The 27,930-nt window shown below is 41.9% G+C and overlaps 1 protein-coding gene across 1 annotated transcript in view; it reads right to left on the bottom strand.

Moving 5' to 3' along the window:
* Nucleotides 1–349: 349 nt before the first annotated feature.
* Nucleotides 350–27,930, bottom strand: part of slc38a8a (solute carrier family 38 member 8a) — a 28,439-nt gene continuing 858 nt past the window's right edge. The window contains exons 2-10 of the mRNA XM_034685633.1: nucleotides 24,146–24,344; nucleotides 22,627–22,783; nucleotides 19,467–19,571; nucleotides 17,851–17,908; nucleotides 10,268–10,382; nucleotides 6,453–6,600; nucleotides 6,039–6,241; nucleotides 5,912–5,963; nucleotides 350–1,172 (exon numbers count right to left, since the gene is read on the bottom strand). Of these exons, the coding sequence (XP_034541524.1) occupies nucleotides 1,070–1,172; nucleotides 5,912–5,963; nucleotides 6,039–6,241; nucleotides 6,453–6,600; nucleotides 10,268–10,382; nucleotides 17,851–17,908; nucleotides 19,467–19,571; nucleotides 22,627–22,783; nucleotides 24,146–24,344 (1,140 nt within the window). The 3' untranslated portion in view covers nucleotides 350–1,069. The remainder of the gene's footprint in view (nucleotides 1,173–5,911; nucleotides 5,964–6,038; nucleotides 6,242–6,452; nucleotides 6,601–10,267; nucleotides 10,383–17,850; nucleotides 17,909–19,466; nucleotides 19,572–22,626; nucleotides 22,784–24,145; nucleotides 24,345–27,930) is intronic.

Below are 27,930 nucleotides of genomic sequence, written 5' to 3'. Positions count from 1 at the left end.
AGACTGTGTTGGAGAGAGGGATAGAGGGAGATGAAGAGAGAGAGAGATGATAGTGGTGAGCCAGATAGTAGTAGTTGTAGCAGCTGGAGTCTGGCACGTCCACAGCAGCAGGCTGTCAACGTTTATGTCTTTTAATATATGTTTTAGTTCTTGATCTTGTCTTGTGTGATTTTATGACCTGGTTGTTTTATTTTGCTGCTCATGTTAAGCAGTTCATAAACTGGTTTTCACAAAGTGCTCTATAAATACAATTAATAATAATAATAAAAATAATAATAATAAAAGTATTATGTGTTTAGTTTAGAGTTCCCTGAGTAGCTCATTTCTCAACAGACACATTGAACAGAGGCTCGATATTAACATGATTTATTTGATCATCTTTTCTTTCACTGAATGAGTGAATCTAATTACTTTACATTAGACATTTCATTTTTATCAAACATCAGAATCTTTTTTTATCCATACATCCGAGATCACAACACAACATATTTACATATGCAACCAAATATACATGTAAAGAATTCAATCTCATCCCTTGTGGCACCCTGAAGTACTCTTTTGTCTAATGTAGCTCTACAGCGAGTACTCCACTGATAACATGGAGGGACAGAAAGAGACAGAAGCCTCCCGCTTTACTGCAACATGTTTCACTATCTGTCACATACTATAATAAAGAGTTAACGTGTCCACTGTTTAGGAGAATAAAGAGTTCAGGAAGGACTGGAGGAATTAACAAGTGATGAGATTTTTTCTAATACTGTGAATAGTGAATATGAGGACTGCAGATGTACAACAGTAAGATCAAACTGAAGAAATACCTGAGGATATTGGACAGGCTATCACAGTTCATCACCAAGGTAAACTCAGAACCGTCAAACCTAATGAACGTGAACCTGAACTCTGGGTTATCTTTCCAGGACTCAGGCTTTGAGAGCCTCTCATTTGTTCAGGGGTCAGGTCCGTTTGTTAAGAGTCCCAGGGGCCGTTACTCAGAGTGAGTTATTTCAGGGAATGTGAGAGTACAAGTTAAGATCCAGCCATCAAAGATCGGTAAGTGACGAGGAGATGTTCAGATCCTTCCAAGGAGCTGCATGACAGCGAGGGTGGTGCTCTGTCCGAAGATGAAAGCTCCACAGATCAAGGTCACAACTCCCCAAAAAGTGAAGATGACTCTGCAGAGGAAGGTATGAGGGACAAAAGAAGAATGTAACTGCAAAAAAGTGTCTCTTTGATCAGTTAGATCAAAAACAACAACATCCCTTTGGTCTGTTTCAGAAGTTTTTAACACCTCACACTGAGGTGATGCCCTCAGGAGTCAGTGGAGCTCATACTTTACTAGGCCTCTGAGAGGCTTGGGGGATTTTTATGCAAATTGTTGCAATCACATTCAGGGGATTGAAAAGCCCTTAAGGACAAATTCCACCAGATCTGTGTCTGGTCGTCTCCGACCCGTCACAGCACCAGATCTGATAGGTTTCTATTCTAGGCAATGTGTTAACTTCCACTGGATCCACTCTGTAGCGTTCCGGCTGTGTCTCTGATCTGGCAGGTCAGAGCCCCTCCAGATCAGATACACAAGACTTCCATTTTTGCTGGATGCCGGAGCAAGACGCATCAATCTCAACAGAGCAGATGGAGCGGGACAGGAAGTCAGGCGCCAAAACAAAATGAAAACATCTGGTTAATTTTCAGAATAAAACACTCTGTGTTATCACCAGATCATATTTCACTTAACTACAACAACAAACCGTCATGATGAGCGGAGCCAGGCCTGGAGTCAACAGGTCAGAGGTTTTCAGAGGACCAGAAAGACAACATGGATGAGGAGAGGAGGAGGAGAATCCTTGATTCAGTGATTACTGAGGGAGACCTTGGTCACATGACTCCAGCTGTCTGGTGGGCCTGCTCCGTGCTGCGTTCTGAAAACACAACCCGTGGACAAGAGAGCATGGAGCCGAACCACAGCGGATCTGAGACAGATCTGGTGGAAGTCGGATGTTAGCTGATTCCATGTGTTGCAGCTAGGGATGTACATTTGAAGTATTTTCCGTGATCGATTTTTGGAAATGTTAACGATCAATTATCGATTAATTGATAAAAAAAACATTATTATTCTTACGTCAAAAACAAGGCCAAATAGGTTGTTTTACACCTAAATTATATTTTCTACAGCAACAAAATGCATATAACTGACTGTATTGAATACGGGCACACGTTTGACACGCAGAATATCAACGATCAGGCTCATTAAAATATTCTCCGCGGACATAATCTTATAAAGTGAAGGCTCATAATACTAACAGAAAATTACTTCAGACTCACAGTGTACAGTTTTCTGCCGACTCGTTCTTATTGAGATAAATAAACGTGTATTCGGTCAGGTGTCAGCCAGGAGCGCAACCGGGTCATAATCAGTCCCGCTGGAGAAAAGCTCAGACGGCTCTGATGTTGCTGGTCTGTAAACGTAGCGTACCAGAATTTCCCACCTGTCTGTTGCCTTCGTATCCAATGGTGGGAAATATCCTGTTTAAAGCTGTCAACCTTCGTGTCCGTGTTGTTGTTGGCAGCAGTTTTGTATTGATCCTCTTTTAAAAAGCGCACGTGGAGACCTGACGCACAGCCGCAGCCGCCAGCTGAGCGTCTCTGCTGTGCGCAACACCTTTAAACAGCTGATTCACATGAAACATGATTTAAACTTAAACACCTCCCTGATAGATGAGTGTAACATGAGAACACATGATTTTTGTTCCACGTGATGGAAAATTGATAACAAAAATCTGTGTTTGGAGTAATTTCTTATTCAATTAATCGATAATCGATTAATTGTGGTCATCCCTAGTTGCAGCCATGATGCAGCTTTAACTCCTCAAAGCTCTGATAAGCAGGCCGGTCTAAACAGCCACTGTCCTGTAGATTACCCAGCTCTAAAATCAAAGCACCTAAAAAGGAGACTTCAAGATTCTCACGCCATACGCCAAACGATGGTATGACAGCCACACTTTAGACCCTAAACTGCACACTCTCTGACTCCAGAAAAAAGGGGAAAGGGTAAACACTCACTTCTGAATTCAATGTTTGCAGAGCCTAAACAGAGTAGAGTAGGGATCTCCTGAGGATGAGCGGGCACATTTCATCTCAGCTCTGGGTGGTGCGTGACATTTTGAGAACCACTCTTGCTCGACTGATGCAAAGGTAATAAAAGTTCCAGATAAGAGCAAAAAGCCAACCAGAATAATTCATTCATTTAATCTGTTTGAAAACAATTTCCTCAGTTAAACGAGTGAACTCAGGGGAGGAAGATGAGAAAAAGCAACGCAGAAAAAAAGGTTTTCAATTTGCAATCTTTTTAAAAACCAATTGCACTCTTTTATATAATAAAGCACTTTTTATACATTCTACAGCACTACATATTTGACCTGGACACCTCCACTTTTTGTAGCTCTCAGTAGCTGTCTATTGTATTTTCTTATTTGGTGTTTCTTTGAATTTATCTTAATTTATCTATGATCTGTGGGGCACAGTATTTCACCTCCAGGTATGCTAATACCTGTACTCGGAGCTGACAAACTAATTCTGACATATTTGAGAATACTTGAAATTAAAGTGTATGTCCCTTAAAACAACCACAAGGACAGAAGACTATAGAGAAGTTTGTTCTTAATGCTTTGGGAAGAAGAAAACACACATTCATGTTTTGCACAGCTCTGTAAGTATCAAGCATAAACCCTGGATTAAGTGTAAGAACTTTTTGATCCATCAAGTGTTCCCTGTGCAGCTACAGAATCATAAAGGTAGAAGTACGTGACTCTGGCTCTGCATCTAAAGATACTCAGGTTTAAATGACCTCTATAAAACTTGGGGACGAATATCAGGACGATCCAGATCAGAGCTGCAGGAAGAGACACGAGACAACTTGATGACTTTAACTCACTTTTAACAGACGACATTGCCCCAGTCTTTGCCTCCATCCTTCTCTGGCCCCTTGTTCCTTTTAGAATTGATTTTAAGATTTTATTGATCACTTTTAAAGCACATATGGGTCTGACTCTAAGCAGCAGCCCTAAATCCTTGGGTGGGAACCTCCAAAGTCTAAATCTAAAGGGGGCCAAGCTTTTTCAATGAGGGCACCTTGACTTTGGAACAACTTTTGAAACAAATTTTCATGCCATCTTATTTTCCTTTAAATGTTTTACTCTCCTAATAACTCATTTACTGCCTTTATTGCTTTTATTCATCTTGATTTATTTAACTGCTTGTATCTCTTTGTGTGCCTTTACCTCTTGTAATTGTCTTTTAGCTTCTTATCTTTCATTTATTTTGTATTCATTTATTTCATTACTTTAAATCACTCCTCAAAACCTACTTTTATTGAAAGGCCTTTTTAGAGTGCACGATCTGATTGCCTGTCTGTAATGTTATTTTCATTTTGGATTTTAATTAGTTTTATTGTGAATCCTGTTTTATTGTTTTATTGTCTCAATTGTTTTACTTATTTTAATTCCAGCACAACCTGATTGTATTATATCCTGCACTATTAACAGCTCAGGGCCTGTATTTCGTCCAGCCATCACACAAACGGGACCATTAGTCTTAACGTACCATTATGGAACGGCCCATTTGGTCGTAGTGTTAGCTGCATGCACGACTGCAAATAATTGGACAATTAACTAATTGCGCCATGAAAGCGAGGCTGGTGCAAAACATCATATGTCCAGGGAACCTCCTGGAAAACCCAGATCCAACAAATTCAAACTGTGCATGCCTACTACACATAAACAACAATAAACATGGTGAGTGGTACCGCTGTGACTGAGAGAAGATCAAGAAGAAACAAGCTTTCAGCAGAAGAAGAAATGAACATTTGATTAGAAGAATCTAGAATGAACAAACAGCTGTTATCAACAAGTCAATCCTCAAAGAGAACAAACAAGGAGAAAGGGAAAGTTTGGCTTCAGATCTTGAACCGGGTAAATGTGTGTGGTGTTTCTGAGCGCGCTCAGTAGAAGACCTACAAAATAAAATAAGCAACATGAAAGAGGCTTTGAGCAACAAGCACCGCCTTCAATGGGGGTCCAGGTGGAGGACCACCTGTCCGCCCATTGAAGGATGAGGACTTGTTAATGGAGTTGTTTGGGAAGGATTCACTTCACGGTGTTGCTGGTAGGTTACCTAAGAATTATGTGGCGTCTCCTAAATCTAAATTTGCTGTATATTTCGACATAGTCATACTTTTCCAAAAGATTCGTTCGATCCCTAAATATCTGTTGTCTTTGCATATTTGGTCTTAAACAGTAACACATAAGTACGTTGTCCTCCATCCTTTAAACAGCCTGACAGGTGAGGTAATCCTGCCGTTAGCACCTGTAATGGTGGGGTCTACCTCCATCAAATGTAATGCTTTGTTGGGGTGTTAACCTGGCTCATGCAGACCGCTAATCCATTTTTTTTTTCACCCTTAGTACAAATTGCCCATTTTCATCGCTAATGGCTGGACGTGCATACGGGCCCAGGTCCTGCTCTTAATGTTTTTCCATGCTTTTAATGCTATTTTAATCTTCCTGTGTGTATTTGTACCCTTGGTGTAAAGCACCTTGTAACTGTGTTTTGAAAGGTGCAATATAAATAAAGTTATCATAATTATTACAACTCAAATCACAATCTGTCTCATCAATAAAGACATTCTGCATGTGTTACTGAAAGCTTGTTAACGTGCTCACACTCAGTAAGCTGGACTAAAGGAAACTCTTTGACCGAGTCTGTGAGCAGAGACACAATCTGAACTTAGAGTGAGCACTGTGATTAACACCCACTGACTCACTCAGTTCAGGTCTTTGTCTCTTATGTATCTCTCAGATTATCATCTAGATGTATATTTACATTACATTACCATTTAAATGAAGTTTGTTCTCACCTGGTCTTCCAGGACACTGGCTCAGACTGCATGGCAAACATCAGGCAGAGTCCTGTTCACACACATCACAGGGTTTTAGGGTTGCAGGAGCATAAAGGAGAATTTGAATATTTACCTGGAGTGTTACCTGGAAAAATGAAGATGAAGAAGGCGCTGATTCCTCCGATGACACTGATGACCTTGCTGATGTCTGGTACACACGTGGCGATGAGCAGCGTAACTGCTATCCAAAGGATCGTCAGCGCACAACGGCTGCGGCTCTCAAACGCCACCGTCACCTCTCTGTGACGCCGCCGCTGCCAGTTCAGGAGAGGGTCCTGGATCACTGATCTGTGTGCAGGGAGGGAGCATTTCTGACTGACCAGTAGAGCCACAGTGTTCACACAGAACCTCTTTCATCAAATATACTATAAGACTCATCATGTAGCAAACTGTAACATCACGGATGACTGAGGAAGAGGAGTTAAATAGTTAGACAAATCCTTTTTTTTTTTCCATCCTTAATTTTCATACAAGTGCTGATATTTGACAAAGACCTGACCTGCCCAGCAGCAGGATGATGGGATAGATGGTGATTATAGAGATTCCAAACAGCAGCCTGGCGATGAGCATCAGGATGTCATCACCAGTGTACGACATAAGAATGTCAGCCTTCACGTTTTTTCCAAAGGTCAGGTACCCATAAACTCCTGCAACAAACAACAGAAGGACGGTGTTCACTCATCTGCCAACAAGAAACACAGAACGAGTAAAAAGTCTCCACGTAGAGAGACTTCAGTCAAAAACAATGGCTGAGTCAGTAAACTTTGACTTTATTATTACCCCTCTAGAACACTACGCTCCCAACATGCAGGCCTGCTGGTCGTACCTACAGTCTCTGGAAGTAGTATGGGAGGTAGAGTCTTCAGTTATCAGGCACCTCTCCTTTGGAATCATCTACCAGTCAGGGTCCAGGAGGAAGACACCCTCTCTACTTTTAAGAGTAGGCTTCAAACTTTCCTTTTTGATAAAGCTTATAGTTGGAGCTGGATCAGGCTTGGACCAGCTCTTAGTTATGCTGTTATAGACTTAGACTGACACACTGGGATCCTGTCTTTCCCTGTCTCTCCTCTCTCTGCCTGTCTCTTACTTTAACTCTATCTGTCCCATTAAAGTTACTAACCATAGACCTTTCTGGAGTCCCTGAGCTCCCTTGTCTCATAGGTTCCTCTGGATCTCTGCTGCTGTGGATGTTTCAGACTCCAGCTGCTACAACTTTTCTCTCTCTCTCTCTCTCTCTCTCCCTCTCTCCCTCTCTCTCTCTCTCTCTCTCTCTCTCTCTCTCTCCCTCTCTCCCTCTCTCTCTCTCTCTCTCTCTCTCTCTCCCTCTCTCTCTCTCTCTCCCTCTCTCCCTCTCTCCCTCTCTCCCTCTCTCCCTCTCTCTCTCTCTCTCTCTCTCTCTCCCTCTCTCTCTATCCCTCTATCCCTCTATCCCTCTATCCCTCTATCCCTCTCTCCAACATGGTCTCAGCAGATGTGTGTCTAACATGAGTCTGGTCCTGCTGGAGGTTTCTACCTGTTAAAGGAAGTTTGTCCTTGCCACTGTAACTTGCTAAATGCTGCAAAGTGCTCTGCTCATGGTGGATTAAGATGAGATCAGACTGAGTCCTGTCTGTAAGATGGGACTGGATCTTATCCGGTCTTGATATTGGGTCTTTGTTAATAATAGAACATAGAGTACGGTGTAGACCTGCTCTGTTTGGAAAGAGTCTGAGGAGAACATTTGTTGGGATTTGGCGCTATATAAATAAAGATTGATTAATTGATTAAGGAGAATGACCATATTTGTCAGTCTTTTGCTGATTCAATCCTACACACGAATTGTAGAACAAATAGTTTTCATGCTCATCTCTATTGTGTACTGTTTTTACAGAAAGACATTAGAATGAGAAACATTGTCATGTTATGTAAAGGTGTGCTGCACTCTATCTGTTGCATGGCTTTGCTCTGTCTGAGTCTCTGAAGCCTCCTGCAGCCCAACAATGTGAGTCCACTGAGAGCAGCCTGTTGGCCTAAACCCACGCTGTTCCCGTCCCCTGCTCACTTGTTAGCTGAAGTCTAAGAGTCTCTTCAAACAACAAGCTCCCAACGAGGTTTATTCTCTGAACAGCACACCATTGTTTTCTTTATATGAATAATTATGACATAATGAGAGAGAAACGTTGTTAAAAAGTGGTGCTGTGGGGCGCAGGTTCAGGTGATTGCATGCTCCATGTACAGAGGCTGTACTCTTCAAAGCCGGGGTCACAGATTTAACGTTATCTGCCACATATCATTCCTTATCCTTTCTCCCCAGTGTCCTGCTCTATCAACTGTCCTAGAATTAAAATAAAAGCATTTAAAACCAAAAAATGATCTTTCGAAAAACAATAAAAGTGGTGCTTTAATAAATAATATGAATCCATCTGCTTTCAGTGGGTCCGCACCACAAGACTGCTTGAGTGGACAGAGTACAAAATCACAACAGAACTACAAGATCATGCAGGACTGGCTTAGTCATGCAATAACAACAACGACAGAGGCTTTTTTCAAACCGTCCACTATACTAGCAGTACGTACTGATTTGGCCAAAATTCAGTAAGTAGTATGTGAACAAGAGCAAAATCTGCAGTATGCCAAAACTCCCCGGATGTCTACAAGGTCCTCAATGATATTCATTTAAACACAGACTATTGCAAAATTTCAGTTTTGGTATCACTTGATCTTAGTGCTGCTTTTGACACAGTTGACCACAAGATACTACTGGACAGACTTGAAAACTGGGTGGGACTCTCTGGTGCAGTACTAAACTGGCTTAAGTCCTATTTAAATGACCGGGACTATTTTGTGTCTATAGGTAAATACACATCTGAGCGGATGAAAATCGTATGTGGAGTACCTCAGGGATCCATTCAGGGGCCTCTGCTATTCAACATCTACATGCTCCCCTTAGGTCAGATAATAAGAAACAACAAAATAAAATACCATAGCTATGCAGATGACACACACATTTACATCACCATATCACCAGGGGATTCTAGTCCCATACAAACACTGAGTAAATGCATTGAACAAATCAAGGACTGGACGAGCCAGAACTTTCTTCAGTTAAACAAAGAAAAAACTGAAATGATTGTTTTTGGAGCCAAGGAGGAAAGGTTAAAGGTTACTGCTGAGCTCCAATCTGCACAGATGAAATGTTCAAACCAAGCCAGAAACCTTGGTGTAATCATAGACTCAGACCTCAATTTCAGCAGCCACATTAAGACAATTACAAAGTCCGCCTACTATCACCTTAAGAATATATCAAGGATTAAAGGACTCATGTCTCAGCAGGATGCAGAAAAACTGGTTCATGCATTTATCTTTAACAGACGAGACTACTGTAACGGGGTCTTTACAGGACTCCCTAAAAAGTCCATCAGACGACTGCAGCTCATACAGAATGCTGCTGCTCGAGTTCTTAGACCTCTACACTGGCTTCCTGTCTGTCAGAGAATAGACTTTAAAATCCTGCTGATGGTTTATAAAGCACTGAATGGTTTAGGCCCAAAATACATTGCTGATCTGCTACTACTGTATGAACCATCTGGACCTCTGAGGTCATCAGGTACTGGTCTGCTTTCAGTCCCAAGAGTCAGAACGAAACATGGTGAAGCAGCGTTTAGTCATTATGCACCACATATCTGGAACACACTCCCTGAAAGCTGTAGGTCTGCTCCAACTCTCACCTCTTTTAAATCCAAGATTAAGACTTTTTTATTTGCCACTGCCTTCCGATCTTAGATTATTTTAACCCACTTTAAATTAAAATTTTAATGTAATTTTTAATATATTTCTAATTTTCCTTTTCTTTTCTGTTTCATCATATTTGTCATTTTAATTATGTTCTTTTATGCTTGTCTGAATGTCTCCAATGCTTTTAAAGTTTTAATGTAAAGCACATTGAGTTGCCCTCGTGGATGAAATGCGCTATACAAATAAAGCTGCCTTGCCTTGCCTTGCCTTACTGATTCAGGAAAACTTTGCAGTATGCATCGGACCAGTCTCCCTCCCTACTGTTTCCCACAATGCACAGCGCTCATTCCCCTTTTTTCTTTCTCTTCCTTCTTTAACGGGGGAACTCAGTTTTTAGGTGCTGTGAAAATTTTAAAATTCCATATAAACCACTTCCTAACTTTTTGAATCATAAGTGGATGCTAAAAAAGCAGTTGTTTACTTCTGCTTTCAGAAACCGGAATGCCCTCTCTGCTGCTCAGATAAAATGTGTGGAGAGAGGTCAGGTGTGCATGTTTTAGAATTATAGGACATGAGAGAGGAAGTAGAAGCTTGTCTGACCTGTGAGGGAGTAAATGACGAGACAGATGATCATGGAGATCACTGAGATGAAGACCCAGTGAGAGAGCCGCTGGTTCTCCATGCTGCTGTAGATGGCGATGGATGCTTCGTGGCACTGGACACAGAGGTGAGAGAGAGCAGTTAAGGAAACATCGATATCAACAAATACTGTTTGTCTGATGGAGACATAACATCGGCCCATAACAGGCAGATTCTGTTCGGACTGTTTGCCTCGCTCGTCTCCAGCTTTGGATTCCTCTCATGTACTTGGAGCTCACGGTGCCAGGTGAGGATCCAGAGGCCTGATTATCTCTGATCTCCACCGGTGTGATGAAGTGAGATGAGATAGGGAATTAAATGAAGGCCGTGGGCTCCGAGCAGCACAATGGGGTGAGCTAAACCATCCCAGAGGTCAGGATACAGACTCTTGTCCCTACTTGATCCCAGCTGCCATCAGCTAGTTTTAAATCTCATCTCCGCCTTCCTGTTGTCTCCTCCTCCACTCCTCTCAGTTTCTCATCAGCTCTCCTTTCAACCCTCTGCAGTGCAATCACTCACCCTGAGGGAGCGTGACTCTGTGTGTGTTTGTGAGAGGACATGCATCAGTCCTTTCGCGCTCTCCCTTTTATTAGATCTCACCAGCATCCCTCTGGTGTTGCCTTGGCAACTTGGGGAGTCACAAACTCCTGTGTCTCTCTTTGGACTGACAGGATTGTCTTTTTCTCGGACGATACAAACAGGATATTAAAAGTGAAACCTCACTCTGAGCACAGTCAGCACAGGCTGCTGACCCTACTCTACACTTCAGTAGCTTCTCCTGAAAGAGTCCAGGTCCTGAAGATGAATGTGGGGAAAGGATTTTGTGTCTTTTTTTAACGGTATGATTTTTGTAATAAGTTTTAACTGTGTTTGATTATTTCTTTGACAGCAGAAATCACTAACAGGACTCTTGTCTTCAGAGTGAGGTTGGTTTCTGGATGTTTAACTAAATCAGCAGATGGTTTTAACATGGACACAAAAACAGATGGCACACCAGGACAGAATCAAACCAAGACATTGCATTCATTAGTGAAGCATCTTCACCACTCTGACACGAGGTGCGTCTTTACGCCAGACAGTGTTTTCAGACTACTTCCATCACTCTTTGTTTGATTAAAGTAGAAAAACACTCTACATGTCTCTTATGAAGAGTTGAAAATGATGCACCTTGCAAAGCATCATCTGGTCCTGCTCCTCCCAGGGTGACTAGGGGATCAACGATTCATCTACTAGATCGATGTATGTGTGATCCGACTCCGATCTGTGCTCGGCATGTTGGCCTTCAGGACGACATATATCGATCTAACATCGTTTTGAAAGGTAATGGAGAACCACAAAAGCAACAGCAAGCAAACTGCAAACATTCATAAACAGATGCTTACGACACATCCTAGGAATCTACTGGCCTAACACCATCACAAACGAAGAGCTCTGGCAAACCACACAACAAGAACAAATAGAAACACAAATAAGACGCAGGAAATGGGGCTGGATCGGGCACACCTTGAGAAAACCATCCTCCAACACAACCAGGCAAGCCTTAACCTGGAACCCCCAGGGGAAAAGAAAGCCGGGAAGACCCAAAAACAGCTGGAAAAGGTCTGTCGAGGCAGAACTCAAGGAGAAAGGAACATCTTGGAAGGAAGCAGAGAAGATCGCTCAATGCCGAACCAGCTGGAAGAAGTTCATAAATGACCTATGCTCCCCCAAGAGCCAAAGGGTTTAAGTCAAGTAAGTCATCCATACTAGGAAATAACACATTGGATTTAAGCACGGCAGACTTTATATGGATGTGTTATTTTTTCCACTTTTAATGATAAAGACGTTAAACATTACTCAATTTAAGCAGCCTGTCTGTGACGTCATCGCCACGCGCCAGCAGGAGACTAAACATAGCATGGGGGACGGCAGAGGAGAAGCCGGCGAGCGAGAAATGATCAAGCCACCGTTGCGGTCCAGCGTGTGGAAACACTTTGGCTTTTGCAAAGACGGAGATGTTCTAAATAAGTCGCTCGCTGTTTGTAGGATATGTAAAGGTCATGTAAAGTTACCACGGCAACACCACAAATCTATCCAACCACCTACTGAGGCGCCATGGTATTTCACACAACACCGACCGTCCAGGCACCTCTTGCAGCGTTCATCAAGGTAACATCAGCTCTGCAGAAGCCTCAGGCCTCTCCAGCATGTTCAGTCAGAGACGAGGACAAAACTTGGCTCGGGCCAAAAACATCACGGCAACAACAGGAATCTAGGACTGTCCAGTATCAAGGGATTTATTCCACAGTCACACTGGTTGAATTTTTTGGTTAAACAGTTACTGAATCGATTTCAAATCACTGATTTCGTATCATTCTAAATGAACCAATATCGTCCTTTAATCGTATCGGCAACCACGAAACGTGATACAAATTGAATTGTTAAAAATAATTGTTACACCCCTAAAGGCTGATTTATACTTCTGCGTCTCCCCTACGCAGCAGGGGCTGACGTGGACATGAGCCCCACATACTTGTGCGTCGGTGTGTCCGTGTCGCGCAGCAATTCTCCGCCGAAACGCTTGAGGGCAGTGTGGTCTCTCTGATAGCCGGTCGCCTGCTTCCGGTCCCGCTACGATCTCTGTTTACTTTTACAGCTGATACATGTTGCTGTTTATCATACAGACATAATAACATGAAGAATAGAGAGGAGGAGATGAAATACACGGACGATGTGCGGCCGATGTCCGGGATCCTGGAAGTGATATGAATGCGGGACAGACAAACCTGCCGAGCGGACCAATCACAGAGCTTGCGGTCCGCGTCGGCTCTACGCGTAGTTACATTTTGGAGGAGGTGCACGTCAACTATGTGCGTAGGCCTCGGCGTAGGTACGGGAGCTACGCGGACCCCCGGCGTAGGGTACGCCATCGATTCAACGCAGATGTATAAATCAGCCTTAAGGGTGACTGTCCCAAACTACTCTTTTTTTTAACCCTTCTTGTGAAGCAGAGACGTTTTTTTACTGGGGGGCCCAACTGGAGCCCTGACATAGGCAGGGATGGCCGGGTTGTGTGTGCACACCAAAGACTGTATAATAACTGAGCGTTGTCTCCGTGACGTCACCCATCTGTTCCCAAAGCCCTGTTTTGAAGCTAATCGTCGGCAGCAGCCATATTGGAAATTGAACTCAACCAAACTTCTGTTGAGCTAGTGGGAGGTAAATAGGCGGGCCTTTAGCCTCCTCGCAAACAGCTACAGTGTTCCCGCCTGTCAATCAAGCCAGCCACGCCCTTATTTGGGCAAAACTCGTAAGTTTAATATCTTCAAAGATAACAAGTTATAAATAAATTCACCCCCGTACAGTGTGTGCTGATAGAGAAATGAGCTATCCAGACCTTAAAGCTGCTGTGAGGAACTTTTGGTTTATATAAATTTTGGCGCCCCATTGTGGACAAAGTGATACCTCTTATCTCTTGTTCTGTACATGCAAACGTAGTGTTTTCAACAAAAACCTCACCCTGCTGTCTTTTAACAGCCAGATTTATCACTCAATGTGATTATTTGACATGAAAACAGCCGAAAAAATTATGTTTTTAAAGCCAAATGTCAATCATGTGGTCTGACACCTACCCCCTCTGAGTGGTTTAAGGCATTAAAAATGACAACAGAGAAGGTATCAGTGTTGTTGTTTATGGTTTTGTTTGCTTTTAAAAGGTCATAAAGAGGCATCAGTGTTGGTTTCAGTCTGTTTCTCAGCAGGTGAAAAACTCCTCATAGTGCCTTTGACAGTTTTTTTAACCATGCTTTAAACATGTTTATTTCTGCTGTAAAAATGAATTTGTGTTCATGTGGTATCCCGTACTTCCGGAGCCAGCCTCAAGTGGACACTTGAGGAACTGCAGCTCTTAACACTTTCGATTGGCTTCATTTCTCGCGGCTGGAGGTTGCCGCTTGGTGCACACATTTACCCTCTCTGTCTTCACTTTCTACTTTAAAAACTCTCTTTGTTTACAGATTTGTTTGAGGACTTCACAGCTTCAGAGAGAGGGGGAATGACATGCACTAAATCACTTCAGGACCTGTAACCGATCTTATGACCAGTGTGTCCAATGAGGACTGTTGCCTCTGTACATGGGGCGCCTGCTCTCCCAGCTGAGTTGAAAAAACAGTCCAAGAACTATCATTAAAGCATTATATAGTTATGAACTTCCTGCAGAACATTTTTTGACTTCAAAAAGAAAAACAAGAGTGGTGAGTCATAAATCTTCTTAGTTTAATTGAAGAAAATGTTTTTCCAAAGTCACAACCAAACAACAAAGAAAGAACAATATGCTGCATTTAAATACAACGAAGGCTACGACCAGCCTGTAACAACCAAGCTGCAACACATGGTCTTAAAATATGAAACTAATGTGGAAAAGCTAAAAACTGCAATTCCTCAAGTGTCCACTTGAGGCTGGCTGCAGAAACACCTGAAACCACATACACACCCATTCAAAGAAGACGATCTTTACAGCAGAAATAAACATGTTTACAGCCTGGTTCAAAAAAATAGTTTAGTCTGAAGAGCTCATTTCTCCATCAGGGAACACTGTACAAGGGGAATCTTTTATATCTCATTAGTTTTGAAGATATTAAGATTACGAGTTTTGCCAAAATAAGGACATGACTGACTTGATTGACAGGCGGGAACACTGTAGCTGTTAGCAGGGAGGCTAAAGGCCTGCCTCTTTACCTCCAATTGCTCAGACGACCTTATGTTGAGTTCAGCATTTCCAATATGGCCTCCACTGACAATTGACTTCAAAACAAGGCTTCAGAAACAGAAGGGGGATGTCACGGAGACTACTTCCATTTATTATTCAGACTATGGGTACAAAACGTTGATTTTAGCACAAGTCCTGCCTCTGCCAATCATAGTTTAGGATTTTGGGACGACCAACCAGATTTCCTGGGACATCAGTGCCACCTCTGGACATACACAACATTTGTGAAATAACTGATTTTCCTCTCTTTTCTCAGTTGTTGTAGTTTTTTATACAGGAATCTTAATTGCTGACTAATCCAAGGCTGTGTTGAGAGGTTTACAGCTGAACTGTTAGTTTAGAAGATTTACTTACCAAACTGCTGGTACACATATTTTTAACTCAATTATAAATAATGATCATGTCAGTTTAAATATATGTGTTCACTGGGATACACTTCATTTTGCTTTACAAAGTTGGAAAAGCCTGATGTTGCCAAAACATATCAGTCAGTCTCTCAGTTTCTTTCTCTGTAATCTCATCCTTTTGTTTGCTTCCAGAGGCTCATGGCCAGAACTGAGGGTTGGAACATATCTTGAGCTCCCTGTTCAACACAGTGTCAGTATAACATTGCTGATCTCAATCACACAATGTCCTCTCTAAAAACACAGGCAGAAACACCTCTTTCTAAAGCATTGAAACACACACAGCCAAAAGTACATGCTGGTTTCATCTTGCCAGAGAACTTTCATCCACATGTTTGCTGTGTCTCTCACATGAATGTGGAAATCACTTGGACACTGGATTTCTGTCCAAAACTTTTATCTCATTGAGTTCCTTGATGCAGTGTTACTTAATCATGTCCCCTAAAGTTAAGGAGACTTAACTGCATATAGGTGGGCTTTTATTATACCACTTTAATTAGTTCACCTTACCCTTGTCAGGGTTTCACACAAGTGGCAGCCTCTGGCGTTAAGAAATTAAGCCAACGTGGAAGTGCTAAAAACTTCAGCTCCTCAAGTGTTTGGCTTGAGGCTGGCTCCAGACGCTCCAGACGCCACATACACACCCATTCAAAAATCTTTACAGCAAAAATAAACAACCTGGTACAAAAAGGAATTTGTTCTGAGTAGCTCATTTCTTTTTCTGCACACACTGAACACTGGAAATGTCGCTCCTTAATCGATGCATTAACAGGTGGGACCTCTCTCTCTCCCACCTGCAGAGCATCCGTCAGGAGCTGCAGGTCATCAGACGCGGCAGGGGCAGAGAGCGACCAGAGAGTGTTTCAATCATTGATAACGGATGGTGATCTTATACCAATAAAAGAACAGAAAGAAAGTAAATTAAACTGGTCTGTGATTGTACTTTCACGGTCAGAAATATAACTTTGGCAACCCGCCCCGGTATCATTTGTGTGCGGGAAACACATTAGAATTAGAATCATGACACAAAGTAATGCAAACGAGCTGACGTGTTCAGGGAGGCTGGAGTTCAGGCAGAGCAGTGTCAGAAACATTATTTATATGATGGTGAACTGTACCTGGGTTCAAAGTGCTAAACCAGAGGGCTACAGCTGACAAACTTACTCCTTTGGGCTTCCATTACATTTTTCAGCACGACTGCCATCCGTAGAAACATTACCGCTGCACATGTTGCATGTTTCCAGCGGAGTTGTCAGCAAAATAAGCGTGACATGCAGCTAAACTGCAGAGTCTCTGTAGTTATCCTCCATCATGTTCCACCGGGCAAAAATGCACAGACCTGCCGGTGCTAATGACGCATGAGACACACATGGCTGTTGTAAACACAGCAAAGCATAGAACTGAGATGAATAGATCTGCCATATGGATCGGCACTATATATCGGCCCTTTGTCACAGATATCCGATCTAGCTTTTTGAGTCCGATCTAGCCGATATCCGATACCAGGATCGGATGGTGCATCCCTATTTATTACCGAAGTGTATTTTATTCACGAGAAAAATAATCTGCTCTGTTTTTCTGAATTAATGAGTTATTGGGAGGCCTACCTGAACATCAACAGAATCTTTAACCTGTATGCAGTTAAGCCGCTGCTGCTTACCTGCAGGGATTTAGAATTGCGTGATTAGAACAGGCATTACGGTAATAGTGCGGAATCACAGATTTTACATTTTCTGAATAAACGATGATTTTAGAATTTTTATAGAGTGAGATTATTTAAAAAATCCCAGACTGACTTATTTCAGTTCAGAAAATGTAAAATCCAGGTATCCTGTAATGCCTGTTCTAAACATGCACAGCAGAATACAGTGGAGGCTGGCTAGACCGCAGTTACATCCCGGCAGGTAAGCAGCAGCGGCTTAACCTCATACAGGTTAGAGCTTCTGTTGATGTTCAGGTAGGCCTCCCAATAACTTGTTAATTCAGAAAAACAGAGCAGAATCATTTTTCTCATGTGAATGCAATACGCTTCAGTATTTTATCATATTCATACAATATTAAAAAATCTATTAATTTGAAGTTGTAACATGCCAGGATGTGGAAAGTCCATGGAGATGTCCTATTTAGGAAAGATATTTTTAACGTGGTTTCATCATGACTCAGAAAAATATGTGTACTGCCTACCAGGTGTTCACTCTCACTGTAAATATCTCACAGTGATTACTTTCCAGTTAACAGGTTTCCTCTCCTGAAGCATGCATACATACAAACACCGTCAGAGAAACAGCTGCACCATCACTGGCCTCCAGACTTTCCACAACATGGTGTTCCAAACATATGTTAACCATCTCATACAGAGTCTTACAAAATGAATTTCATATTGATGCACTCACTTGGAAACCGAAGCAGATGGTGGGGATGACGCTGAACATGGAGGCCCAGGAGCTGATCCTGCACACAGACAGGAGGAGACACGAGAGTCATTCTCTGGAGTTCACAAATGCCACAAGAAGAAGAAACAACAAGCTATTACAAAGGCTCCGTTTATAATGCCGTGGCATTTAAAGATGCTTCACTGTAGAGATCATTTGTCAGTCACAGTCACTCAGCTGACAAGAGCAGCTGGGGTAAGCCAATGAGTAAGACAAGTTCAAGGATGGAGAGGAGAGGAGAAGTTTGGTCTTTGTTGGACCTGATGTCAAAGCACAAAAGTCAGATTTTATATGAGTGAGCTCGCACATCATGAAGCTTCTCTGGAAAGTAGGTTTATGAAAAATGAAAAAAAGTTTCCTTAAAAAATGTGATCGAGCAATTAATTAAATACATATTATCTTCTTTGTTCAAATATAACCACTGAGCTTTAAAACAGCATATACTGTTCCTTTCTTCATTCTAATCTGGCTAATCCAGACTGCATACAGCTACAGATTATTTAGCAGAGTGATCACAAATACAAACTCTGTGTTCACCAAAATAAACCAAAACAATCCTGAATATAGTTTGACATTTGGAGCAAATAAAGTTATTCTTTCTATTGTTGATCATTACAGGAGTGGATCAATACTTCTCTCATGTCTGCTTGTTAACAATAAAAGTGGTTACCTGAGTTTTTTAGTAGTCCACTGAGTAGAGGGGAACTTAATTGGCTCAGTCCATAGATAACACAATCCTATATAACAAGTTGCATCCAGATTGTACACCTGAAGCGTTTGATAAAGCTTATAGTTAGAGCTGGATCAGGCTTGGCCCAGCTCTTAGATATGCTGCTATAGGCTTAGACTGCCAGGGGAACTGACACACTAGGATCCTGTCTTTCCCTCTCTCTCCTCTCTCTGCCTGTCTCTTACTTGAACTCTTCCTGTCCCATTAATGTTCCTAACCATAGACCTTTCTGGAGTCCCTGAGCTCCCTTGTCTCGTAGGTTCCTCTGGATCTCTGCTGCTGTGGACGTGCCAGACTCCAGCTGCTACAACTACTACTATCCATCTAACAACTATCATCTCTCTCTCTCTTCATCTCCCTCTATCCCTCTCTCCAACACAGTCTCAGCAGATGTGTGTCTAACATGAGTCTGGTCCTGCTGGAGGTTTCTGCCTGTTAAAGGAAGTTTGTCCTTGCCACTGTAACTTGCTAAATGCTGCAAAGTGCTCTGCTCATGGTGGATTAAGATGAGATCAGACTGAGTCCTGTCTGTAAGATGGGACTGGATCTTATCCTGTCTTGATGTTGGGTCTTTGTTAATAATAGAACATAGAGTACGGTCTAGACCTGCTCTGTTTGGAAAGAGTCTGAGCTGAGGAGAACATTTGTTGGGATTTGGTGCTTTATAAATAAAGATTGACTGACTAACTGACTGACTGACTGGAACAAGGATCAAAAAGTGCATCAATAACTCTCAACATCTTCCCTAAGACTCACTGAGTTTACTTCACTGTCACCACAAAGTAAAGAGACTGGAACCCTGGTTCTTACCGTTTGTCCCCTTCTACACAGACACAAACATACGTACCCACTGGTGTAGAGCGGGGCGATATGAACCAGAACAGAGGGCGTGGTGTGGTACTTGATGATGATGGCGATGGTCAGGTAGGTCGCAGCCAGGGTGCCGAGAACACTGTGAGAAGACGAGGACATAATGCCTGGTTCAGACACAAATCAGATAAACACTGAAATATTTGAGGTACAAAGGGAGGTTTCTGTATCCACAAGAGATCAAGTCAACTTATATTTAATCATATTCATGATATGCATTACTTTTTGAATGTATGCTGTGATTTGTGTTTCATGTCTGTAAGTTTTAAAATCTTTAAGCATATTCCTGTATATCTATTGAGCACATTTGAATTATGTTATGAAATTAGATGGAAATAAATGTATCAATGTATACTATGTGGCCCTTGGCTTTGAATTGATTTAGTTTTGCATCATACCGTTGGTCTGACAATGTTCTTGACCCAAGGTGGGACCAATTTGTGTCACCCCCCCAAAAAAAAAGATATGTATTAAACCAAATCCTCACTCAGATTGAAAACTAATATAACTCATAAAATCTCAATCCCAAATAGTTGGGACACTGTGGAAAATGTTGATAAAAACTAAATTTGATGGTTTGAAAATCATTTAAAACCTATATTTCATTAAAAAATGTGCAAGGACAAAATATCAAATGTTGAAACAGAATTTTTGTATGAAAAATAACTGAGCATTTTGGATTCCAGAAACATATTTTAAAATGTGTGGACAGGGACAACAAAACACTGAACAAGGTGTGGAATGCAAAAAAAAATACCCAGAGGAATATCTCCCAGACAGGTTAGCAACTTGACCATCACTCTGTAAGAGACTGAGTTAGCATAAAGCTAAAAAATGTTAGAATACTGTTCCCTAGAGGAAAGTTTCAAAGAACTTGGGGATTTTATAATTTACGGTACATAATCATTCAAATATTTAAAAAGATCTGAAGAAATCTCTGTGCAAGAAGCTCAAGGCCAAATCCTATACTGGATGTCCGTGACATTTGCATTAAAAACAGGCATGGCTCTGTAGTGGAAGTCACTGCTTTGGTTCAAAATTATTTCATAATACTTGTCTGCAAACACAGTTCATCACTGCATCCACCAATGCAGGTTAAAACTGATCCATGCAAACAGGAGACCATGTATAAACATGATCCAGAAGCGCTGGTGACCCCTGTGGGCCTGAGCCTGTTTAAGATTAACTGTAACGCAGTGCAAAACAGTTCTGTGGTTAGGAATGTGTACCTTTCACATTTGAACCGATATGGTACCGATACCCTGTACCTGGGAATCGGTACTGGTACTCAACGGTACCAATTTTCGGTACTTTCGGATTTTTATGTGGTAATAAATATTAATCTAAAAAGAAAATCTCAAATTTGTTTAATTTAACATGAAATGAACAGAAACAGGATTATATAGGTGATTAGATATATTAGATATATTAGCTGACACATGCTTGTGGCATTTAATTGCTCTTTCGGGAGTTTATGAATGAACACACTTGAATGCCTGCGGACGGGAAAAAGTCAGTTCTCCGTCTCTTTATAATAACAGGACACACAACTTACTTGTTGGGCATTCACACACAGGAACGCTTATAAACGGGGCAAGTAGTCGGAGCGAGAGGGTCAGTCTCAACCATAGACTGTATAAAATAAACTTAATCCTCCTGAAGTTCTACCTCACTGTGAGTGCGCGCGCCAGTCAGCTGCAGGCTCCGTTTGGCGCGCTCCCGCACAGATGCAGAGAGCAGAGAGCAGAGACGTCCTCCCGGTCTGTCTCTGACTTCGGTACAGGGTGAAAGTATGGAAAATCACCTACTCTTCCACTCCCTCACAGTCACAGGGATGCGTTCAGGTACCGAAACATGGTACCGTTTGATTTTACGTGAGTCAGTACTCGGTAGTACCGACGGAATTCGGTCGGTACCTATAAAAGTACCGAATTCGGTACCCATCCCTACCTGTGGACCAACGAGTCAACATTTGAAATTCTCTTGGATATCATGGATGCCTTTCTCCGCTCTACAGAGGACAGGGACCACCCGGCTTGTTATCAGCTCATGGTTCAAAGCCAGCATCCCTGATGGTATGGGGATCATACGAGTCCATGGCATAGGTAGCTTACACATCAGTGAAGGCTCCATTAATGCTGGCAATATATACAGGTTTAGGAGCAACATATGCTGCCATCCAGACAATGACATCTTCAGGAAGACCTTACATGAAGAAACTTGACCCGGTTGCGCTCCCGGCTGACACATGACCCCGTTCACATGCTTATTTTTCTCAATAAGAACGAGTGGACAGAAAACTGGACACCGAGAGTCTGAAATCTGATCCTGTTCAGTTGTCCTGTTGCAGTAAATCCACATGTTGTAGTCTGAGTCTTCACTTTATGACCATGCGTCCACAGAGATTATTTAAAAGCCTGCTCCTCACGTTGATATTCAGCATGTTAACATTCTGAACTCCTCAATCTGATCCGTAGCTGTTTAATACCGTCAGTAATATACACTGTGTCCTGAAGGAAAACTTGATTTATGGGGAAAAAACTCATTTGTCATTATTTTTGACATGGAAAACATTCACGTTTTTTTAACGATTAAACAATAATTGATCGTTAACATTTCCAAAGATCGATCACGGAAAATACTTGAAATTGACATCCCTAATTTAAAGAGATTGACCTTAATTGTTTGAATATTTCAAACTTTCATTTGGGAAATCGTTCATTTTCCATTTCTCTATAATTGTTTTGAAATTTTCCAACAAGGTATTTTTGTACGGTGATTTTAGTTTCGTTACAAGGTGCTGAAAAAAAGTGTGCAGTGGTTTTATTTGAGTTACAACACACCTTAAAAATGAAAAAGGATTACTTTGTTTACAAAGAAACATAAGAGATAAAATGTATATTGCAACTGTTCATATCTGAGAACTGAAATAAAATAGTTATTTACATTTTGAGTTCAATCCAGTATTCTTGAAAATCGTTAAAGAATCCTTAGTGAATCGTATCGTGAACCAAAAATCAGGATTCGAATCGAATCATGGGTTGAGTGTATCCTTACATCCCTACCTCTAATGCATGTGTTTTTACAAACTCCAGGGTGCACACTTCCATATTTACACGTGTCTTAAGACCACTGACCTTATGTATTTCTGAATGCTGATCTCTTTGGGGATGGACATTGGAAGGATGAGGAAGACACAGAGCAGCATTAGGGCGAAGTGCTGGTCCGTGTAGAAGTGATACTGCATCTCTGACTCCGGCAAGCCTGTCACCAGCTCATACAGGGAGCCAGACACTGAACGCAGAATGAAAACACAAACACACAGAATCTGTATCTGCCCAAACATAACAAACATACAGGTCTATGATAAAGGATTTTTAAAAGTTAACTGATGTGTATTTTCATTTTCTAGCTGGACCCATGTTCCATCTGTTACAGTTAAGGAGGAGGGTTTATGATCTATACTGCAGCCAGTCAGCAGGGGGAGCTCTAACTCCCAGTCAGGGATCACTAAGAGCGTAGTGCTGGGCGATATATCGAGATTTTAATATATATCGATATATTTATATACGCGATATAAGAGGGGACACTATCGTTTGTATCGATATATTTCATTTTGCGTAAAAATTGCAATGCATTTCTTTCCACGGGCCGCAAGTTCGCACCTATTTTTTTCCTCTCCATCTGTCCATGTATCACACACACAGTCTCTCTTCTCCGCCTCCCTCACTCTGTGAACTGTGACCTGACCATCCCCAGTGTTTTGGTCACAGACTTCATCTGGCCATCGGTGAGTGCAATATGGAATTAACTGATTGAAATAAGTACATTTATGCCATGCATAATGCTTAGTACGTGTGTGTGTGTGTGTGTGTGTGTGTGTGTGTGTGTGTGTGTGTGTGTGTGTGTGTGTGTGTGTGTGTGTGTGTGTGTGTGTGTGTGTGTGTGTGTGCGTGCATGCTTGGATAATAGTATCTGATATATTCATAACTGTCAGTAATCATACATACATAATTCATAGTTAATTTGAAATTTGCACAAAAGAGTATGCCCTGTCTGTTTACAGGATTGTTGAAATTTGCACAAAGAGATGCACCTCTGTTAAATTATTACTGTGTGTATTTTTGTCATGCAGAAAAGGGACATTATTTGTTTTATTTAATTCAAGGAGCATTTTATTATGTAAATGCACACAGTTTTTTTGTTCAGTTTGTTTAATACGTTTTGATATTGTGCAAAGTGCCTCTGTTAATTAATAAAGGTGCCTGTGTGACATTTGGCACATGGCTTAAACTTATAACTGACTGTTTTATATTAAGGGTTTGCCTCTGAAAAAAAAAAAGAAACAAACAGGAGCGCTATGCTATAATAATAATGCATTGGGGGAAACCCCAAATTTTGTCACATAAAAAATATCAACATATGTCGCGTATTGCCATTTTGGTTTGACTGTATGCATCAAAGCGTCATCTCCAGGCTAAGTTAAAATATCGAGATATATATCGTGTATCGAGATATGGCCTAAAAATATCGAGATATCAATAAAATTTCATATCGCCCAGCCCTATAAGAGCGTGTGTTTTAGTTTACAGTCTATGAGCGTACCATGCATCAAAACAACAAAGCGCTACACAATCAGCAGACTCTCAAACTCACACTTCTCCAGCTGATCGTCTGCGATCACAAGGAAGGCCACGGAGATCATGAAGAGGTTGAAGACGAAGCAGATCTCACACAGCTGACCGATGGCTGACCCGCAAACCTGCTTCACCACCGCCTGGTACGTGCACTGTCCACTGATGGACGAGGAGTAGCCCAGGATGATCAGACCACTGATCAGGAACACGAGGGAGATCTGAGGGAATGAAGGAGATCAAAATAAAGGAGCCAAAAGGTACGAATGATACATGCTGTATCTTTATGATCATCTTTACACCTCATCTTAACATTTCATGTCAACATCAGACACCATCAGTGGAACAAGATCAGCATACATAGGCTCTGTGTTTACGGTTACGGCGAGCCTACAGTTATGGCTTTAGAAATTCTGCAGAGCTAAAACAGAATAGAAACCAAGCATCAATCTGCAGTGTAGGAAGATGAAGCCAATGTGAAAGTGCTAAAAGCTGCTGTTCCTCCAGTGTCCACTTGAAGCAGGCTCCAGAACCCACCATCTGTGGGCTTTGTATCCAAAGATGAGGTGATATCCCCAAAAACTCTCCACCTGTGTGTCCATTTCATTAGCGGCTCGTGTTGTGTATTGCTCCCCACCAAAGCGAACTATTGCTCAGACCTGGCACATGGCTGCAAGTCCTGGATGAGCACTGCAGGCTCAAAACCTGTAGCCAGCAGGAACTGAGACATGATTTAAATTAGGGTTGTCCCAATCACCTTTATGGCACCCCATCCTGATCCCACTTAGAGCTGGGGTTGGTAGTCAGATTTAGATCCACTTTTTGTTATACTGGTTAAAATGATCTTTATGTCCCGATGGCAATCAATACATAATGTGTTCTTAAAAAAGAGGTAAAAAAAGCCTCTATCTGCAGCTGGAGTAAACCTGGGAAAACACCGACCAATCCCTGCCATCAGGAGCCAAATGATGAAACCAATGAAATCCCGTTCTGCCCGCCTCCTGCGCGTACATTTCCCCGGCGTTCACTCCCCGTCCCTGTCCCCGTCCCCGTCCCCGTCCCCTGACTCTACTGACTGCCCCTCGCTCGACCTCGGGCCTGTCCCCTCTGACCCGATGAGGTGCTTTGCTCAGGACTGTAGTCTGGATCAGAGTCTAAGAAGCTCTCACAACGGGGGCTCTGACAAGCAGAAGACTGAATGACATTTAGTAAGTCCTAAAGAAATTTATATTGTAGCATCCGTCCGGACGCTGTAGTGATGACGAGCCAATTCCTGAACACGTTGATCTTTAATAACTGGTCACTGTCGGCAGTGATCACGCCAACCAACAAAACAACAATCAATGTTTGAATGAATGAAGAACTTCTCCTCTTGTCTCTCCTCTCTCCCGCTTGCTGTGAGTTGTGAGTGCTAACAATAGCCATGTTTGAGAGTGTTTTTTAACTTTCCAAGGACCGGTTTTGAATCAGTCACCATCATATGGTTGTGAATCAGCGGCGCTCGTGCATGTGAGCGGGGGGTCGTTTTGGAGGAGTTCCGAGGGGAGGGGGGGGAGGGGTCAACAACGAAGCCCCCGCTCACATGCAAGAGCGCCGCGGATTTGCGACCATATGATGGTGACTGATTCAAAACCGGTCCTCACCAAAACATTCTCATAGTGAAAGTTAAAAACACAAACAAACATGGCTGCTGTTAGTACTCAGTTAGTAACAGCTCTACTGTTTGTTAAACATGTTCAGTGTAGATGCTCTTAATTCCTACAGTGTTGACGGTTAGTGAAGGCATCAGGAGAGGTGTAGAGTGTGTGAGTGGGAGAGAGGAGAGACAAGAGGAGAAGTTCTTCATTCATTCAAACATTGATTGTTGTTTTGTTGGTTGGCGTGATCACGGCCGACAGTGACCGGTTATTAAAAATCCATGTGTTCAAGAATCTGCTAGTCATCCCTACGGCGTCCGGGCGGATGCTACAATATAAATTTCTGTAGGACTTACTAAGTGTCATTCAGTCTTTTGCTTGTCAGAGCCCCCGTGGTGAGAGCTTTTTAGACTCTGATCCGGACTACAGTCCTGAGCAAAGCACCTCATCGGGTCAGAGGGGACAGGCCCGAGGTCGAGCGAGAGGGGCAGTAAATAGAGTCAGGGGAAGCAGAGGCAGGGCATGGGGAGTGAACGCCAGGGAAATGTACGCGCAGCAGGAGGGCAGAACGGCAGGACGGGATTTGATTGGTTTAAAATTTTGGGAGCCAAAAACGGTGATTGGTTGGTGTTTTCCCAGGTTTACTCTGGCTGTAGATAGCAGTTTTTCTTTGCTCTTTTTTAAGAACACATTATGTATTGATTACCATCAGGACATAAAGATCATTGTAACCAGTATAACAAAAAGTGTATCTAAATCTGACTACCAACACCAGCTTTGAATGAAATAATGATTTGATATTTATTGTGATAATTATTGATATCAACTGATATGAAATATTTGATGGTGATAACATCATTTTCAATATCGCCCAGCACTATCTATTGACAATATTTTGTTTGGTTTGGAAGTTACGGTCTCCTAGTTAAGATGAACCTTACGTCTCCGTGTTGAAACCAAACAACGACACAACTTCAGTTACAAACTAACTTGTTTCTAAGTATGGTTTAGTGAGGACTTCACACCTCAACTTAGAACTCAACTTATGCAGAGCTGGTGTAACAGTTCACAGATAGCAATGTGTGTGTTTTATTTTCTTCTGCAGGTATGTTATCCCCCTTAAAATGTCAGAATCTTTGTTGTGTTTGATCAAACATTTTGCTGCATGTGTTTTCACTCTGCCCACTAGGTGTCACTGTTGTACCTGTCAATGTACCATGTTGCAAAGTTTTCAAGACAGAAACCGTTGTAACTCATTGTAATTCAAATTTTACCCAGCTAGTGTGACAGCTCTTACATTGTATGTGTACAATGAGTTAAATGACACACTTTAATGTAAGTTTAATGTGTTTGTATTTATTTTATTAGCACATTAGCTGCAGACAGTGCTGTTCTGCAATGCTGAGGGAACAGAGGTGCAGAGACCAGAGGACAATGTGTGTGTTTTATTGTCTACTGCAGAGCAAATAAATGCTGGAAACCAGTCTATGTGTCAGCTCTGGCTTTGACCCATCTCATCCATTACACCAGCTTTAGAAAATCTGCATTTTAAAGTGGTTGATGAGACAGCTGATAAAAGCTCACACACCAATACGCAAGAGCTAATAAATGCAAACTCACTAACAGGAAGAAATCAACAGTGGGGGACTACTTAACACTCTTATCTTTAGCAAACCTTCCACATCGTGCAGCTCACAGAGTCAAAGACCACTTCCTGACCAGAGGCTCCAATAATGTTCATTATGAAGAGGAGAATTGCTCCAGATTTGGCAACTAGTGAGTTTTAATTTTAAAACATAATAATTCAGGTAAAACAAATATACAAGAATGCACTGGGCGGTTCATGTACCTCTGACAAATATCGTCATTACCACAGGACTCTCTCACCACGAGGGTGAGTCTTAAGAACTTGTGAGGGAGAGGAACTGTTTATATCTTGTATTTTGATTTATATTTTCCTCTTACACATCCTTAAAAGCAAATAGAATTAAGTTTCAGGCCAGTAAACATTACAGAACATATGAAGTTGTTGAAGTTTGGTCTCTTCAAGCTTCAAAGCTGGCTTGACTTCTCAGGAGCTTGATCCCCAGCAGTAAGATGCTTAACCTGAGATTTCTGCTGAGCCCGAGAATCCCAGCAAATTAATAAACAGGGATTCAGCCACAGGATC

Source organism: Notolabrus celidotus, chromosome 6 (assembly GCF_009762535.1).
Source record: "Notolabrus celidotus isolate fNotCel1 chromosome 6, fNotCel1.pri, whole genome shotgun sequence".
NCBI classification, from domain to species: domain Eukaryota; kingdom Metazoa; phylum Chordata; class Actinopteri; order Labriformes; family Labridae; genus Notolabrus; species Notolabrus celidotus.
Note: the sequence above shows the minus strand (reverse complement) of the source record. Positions and strands in the feature narration are given on the sequence as shown.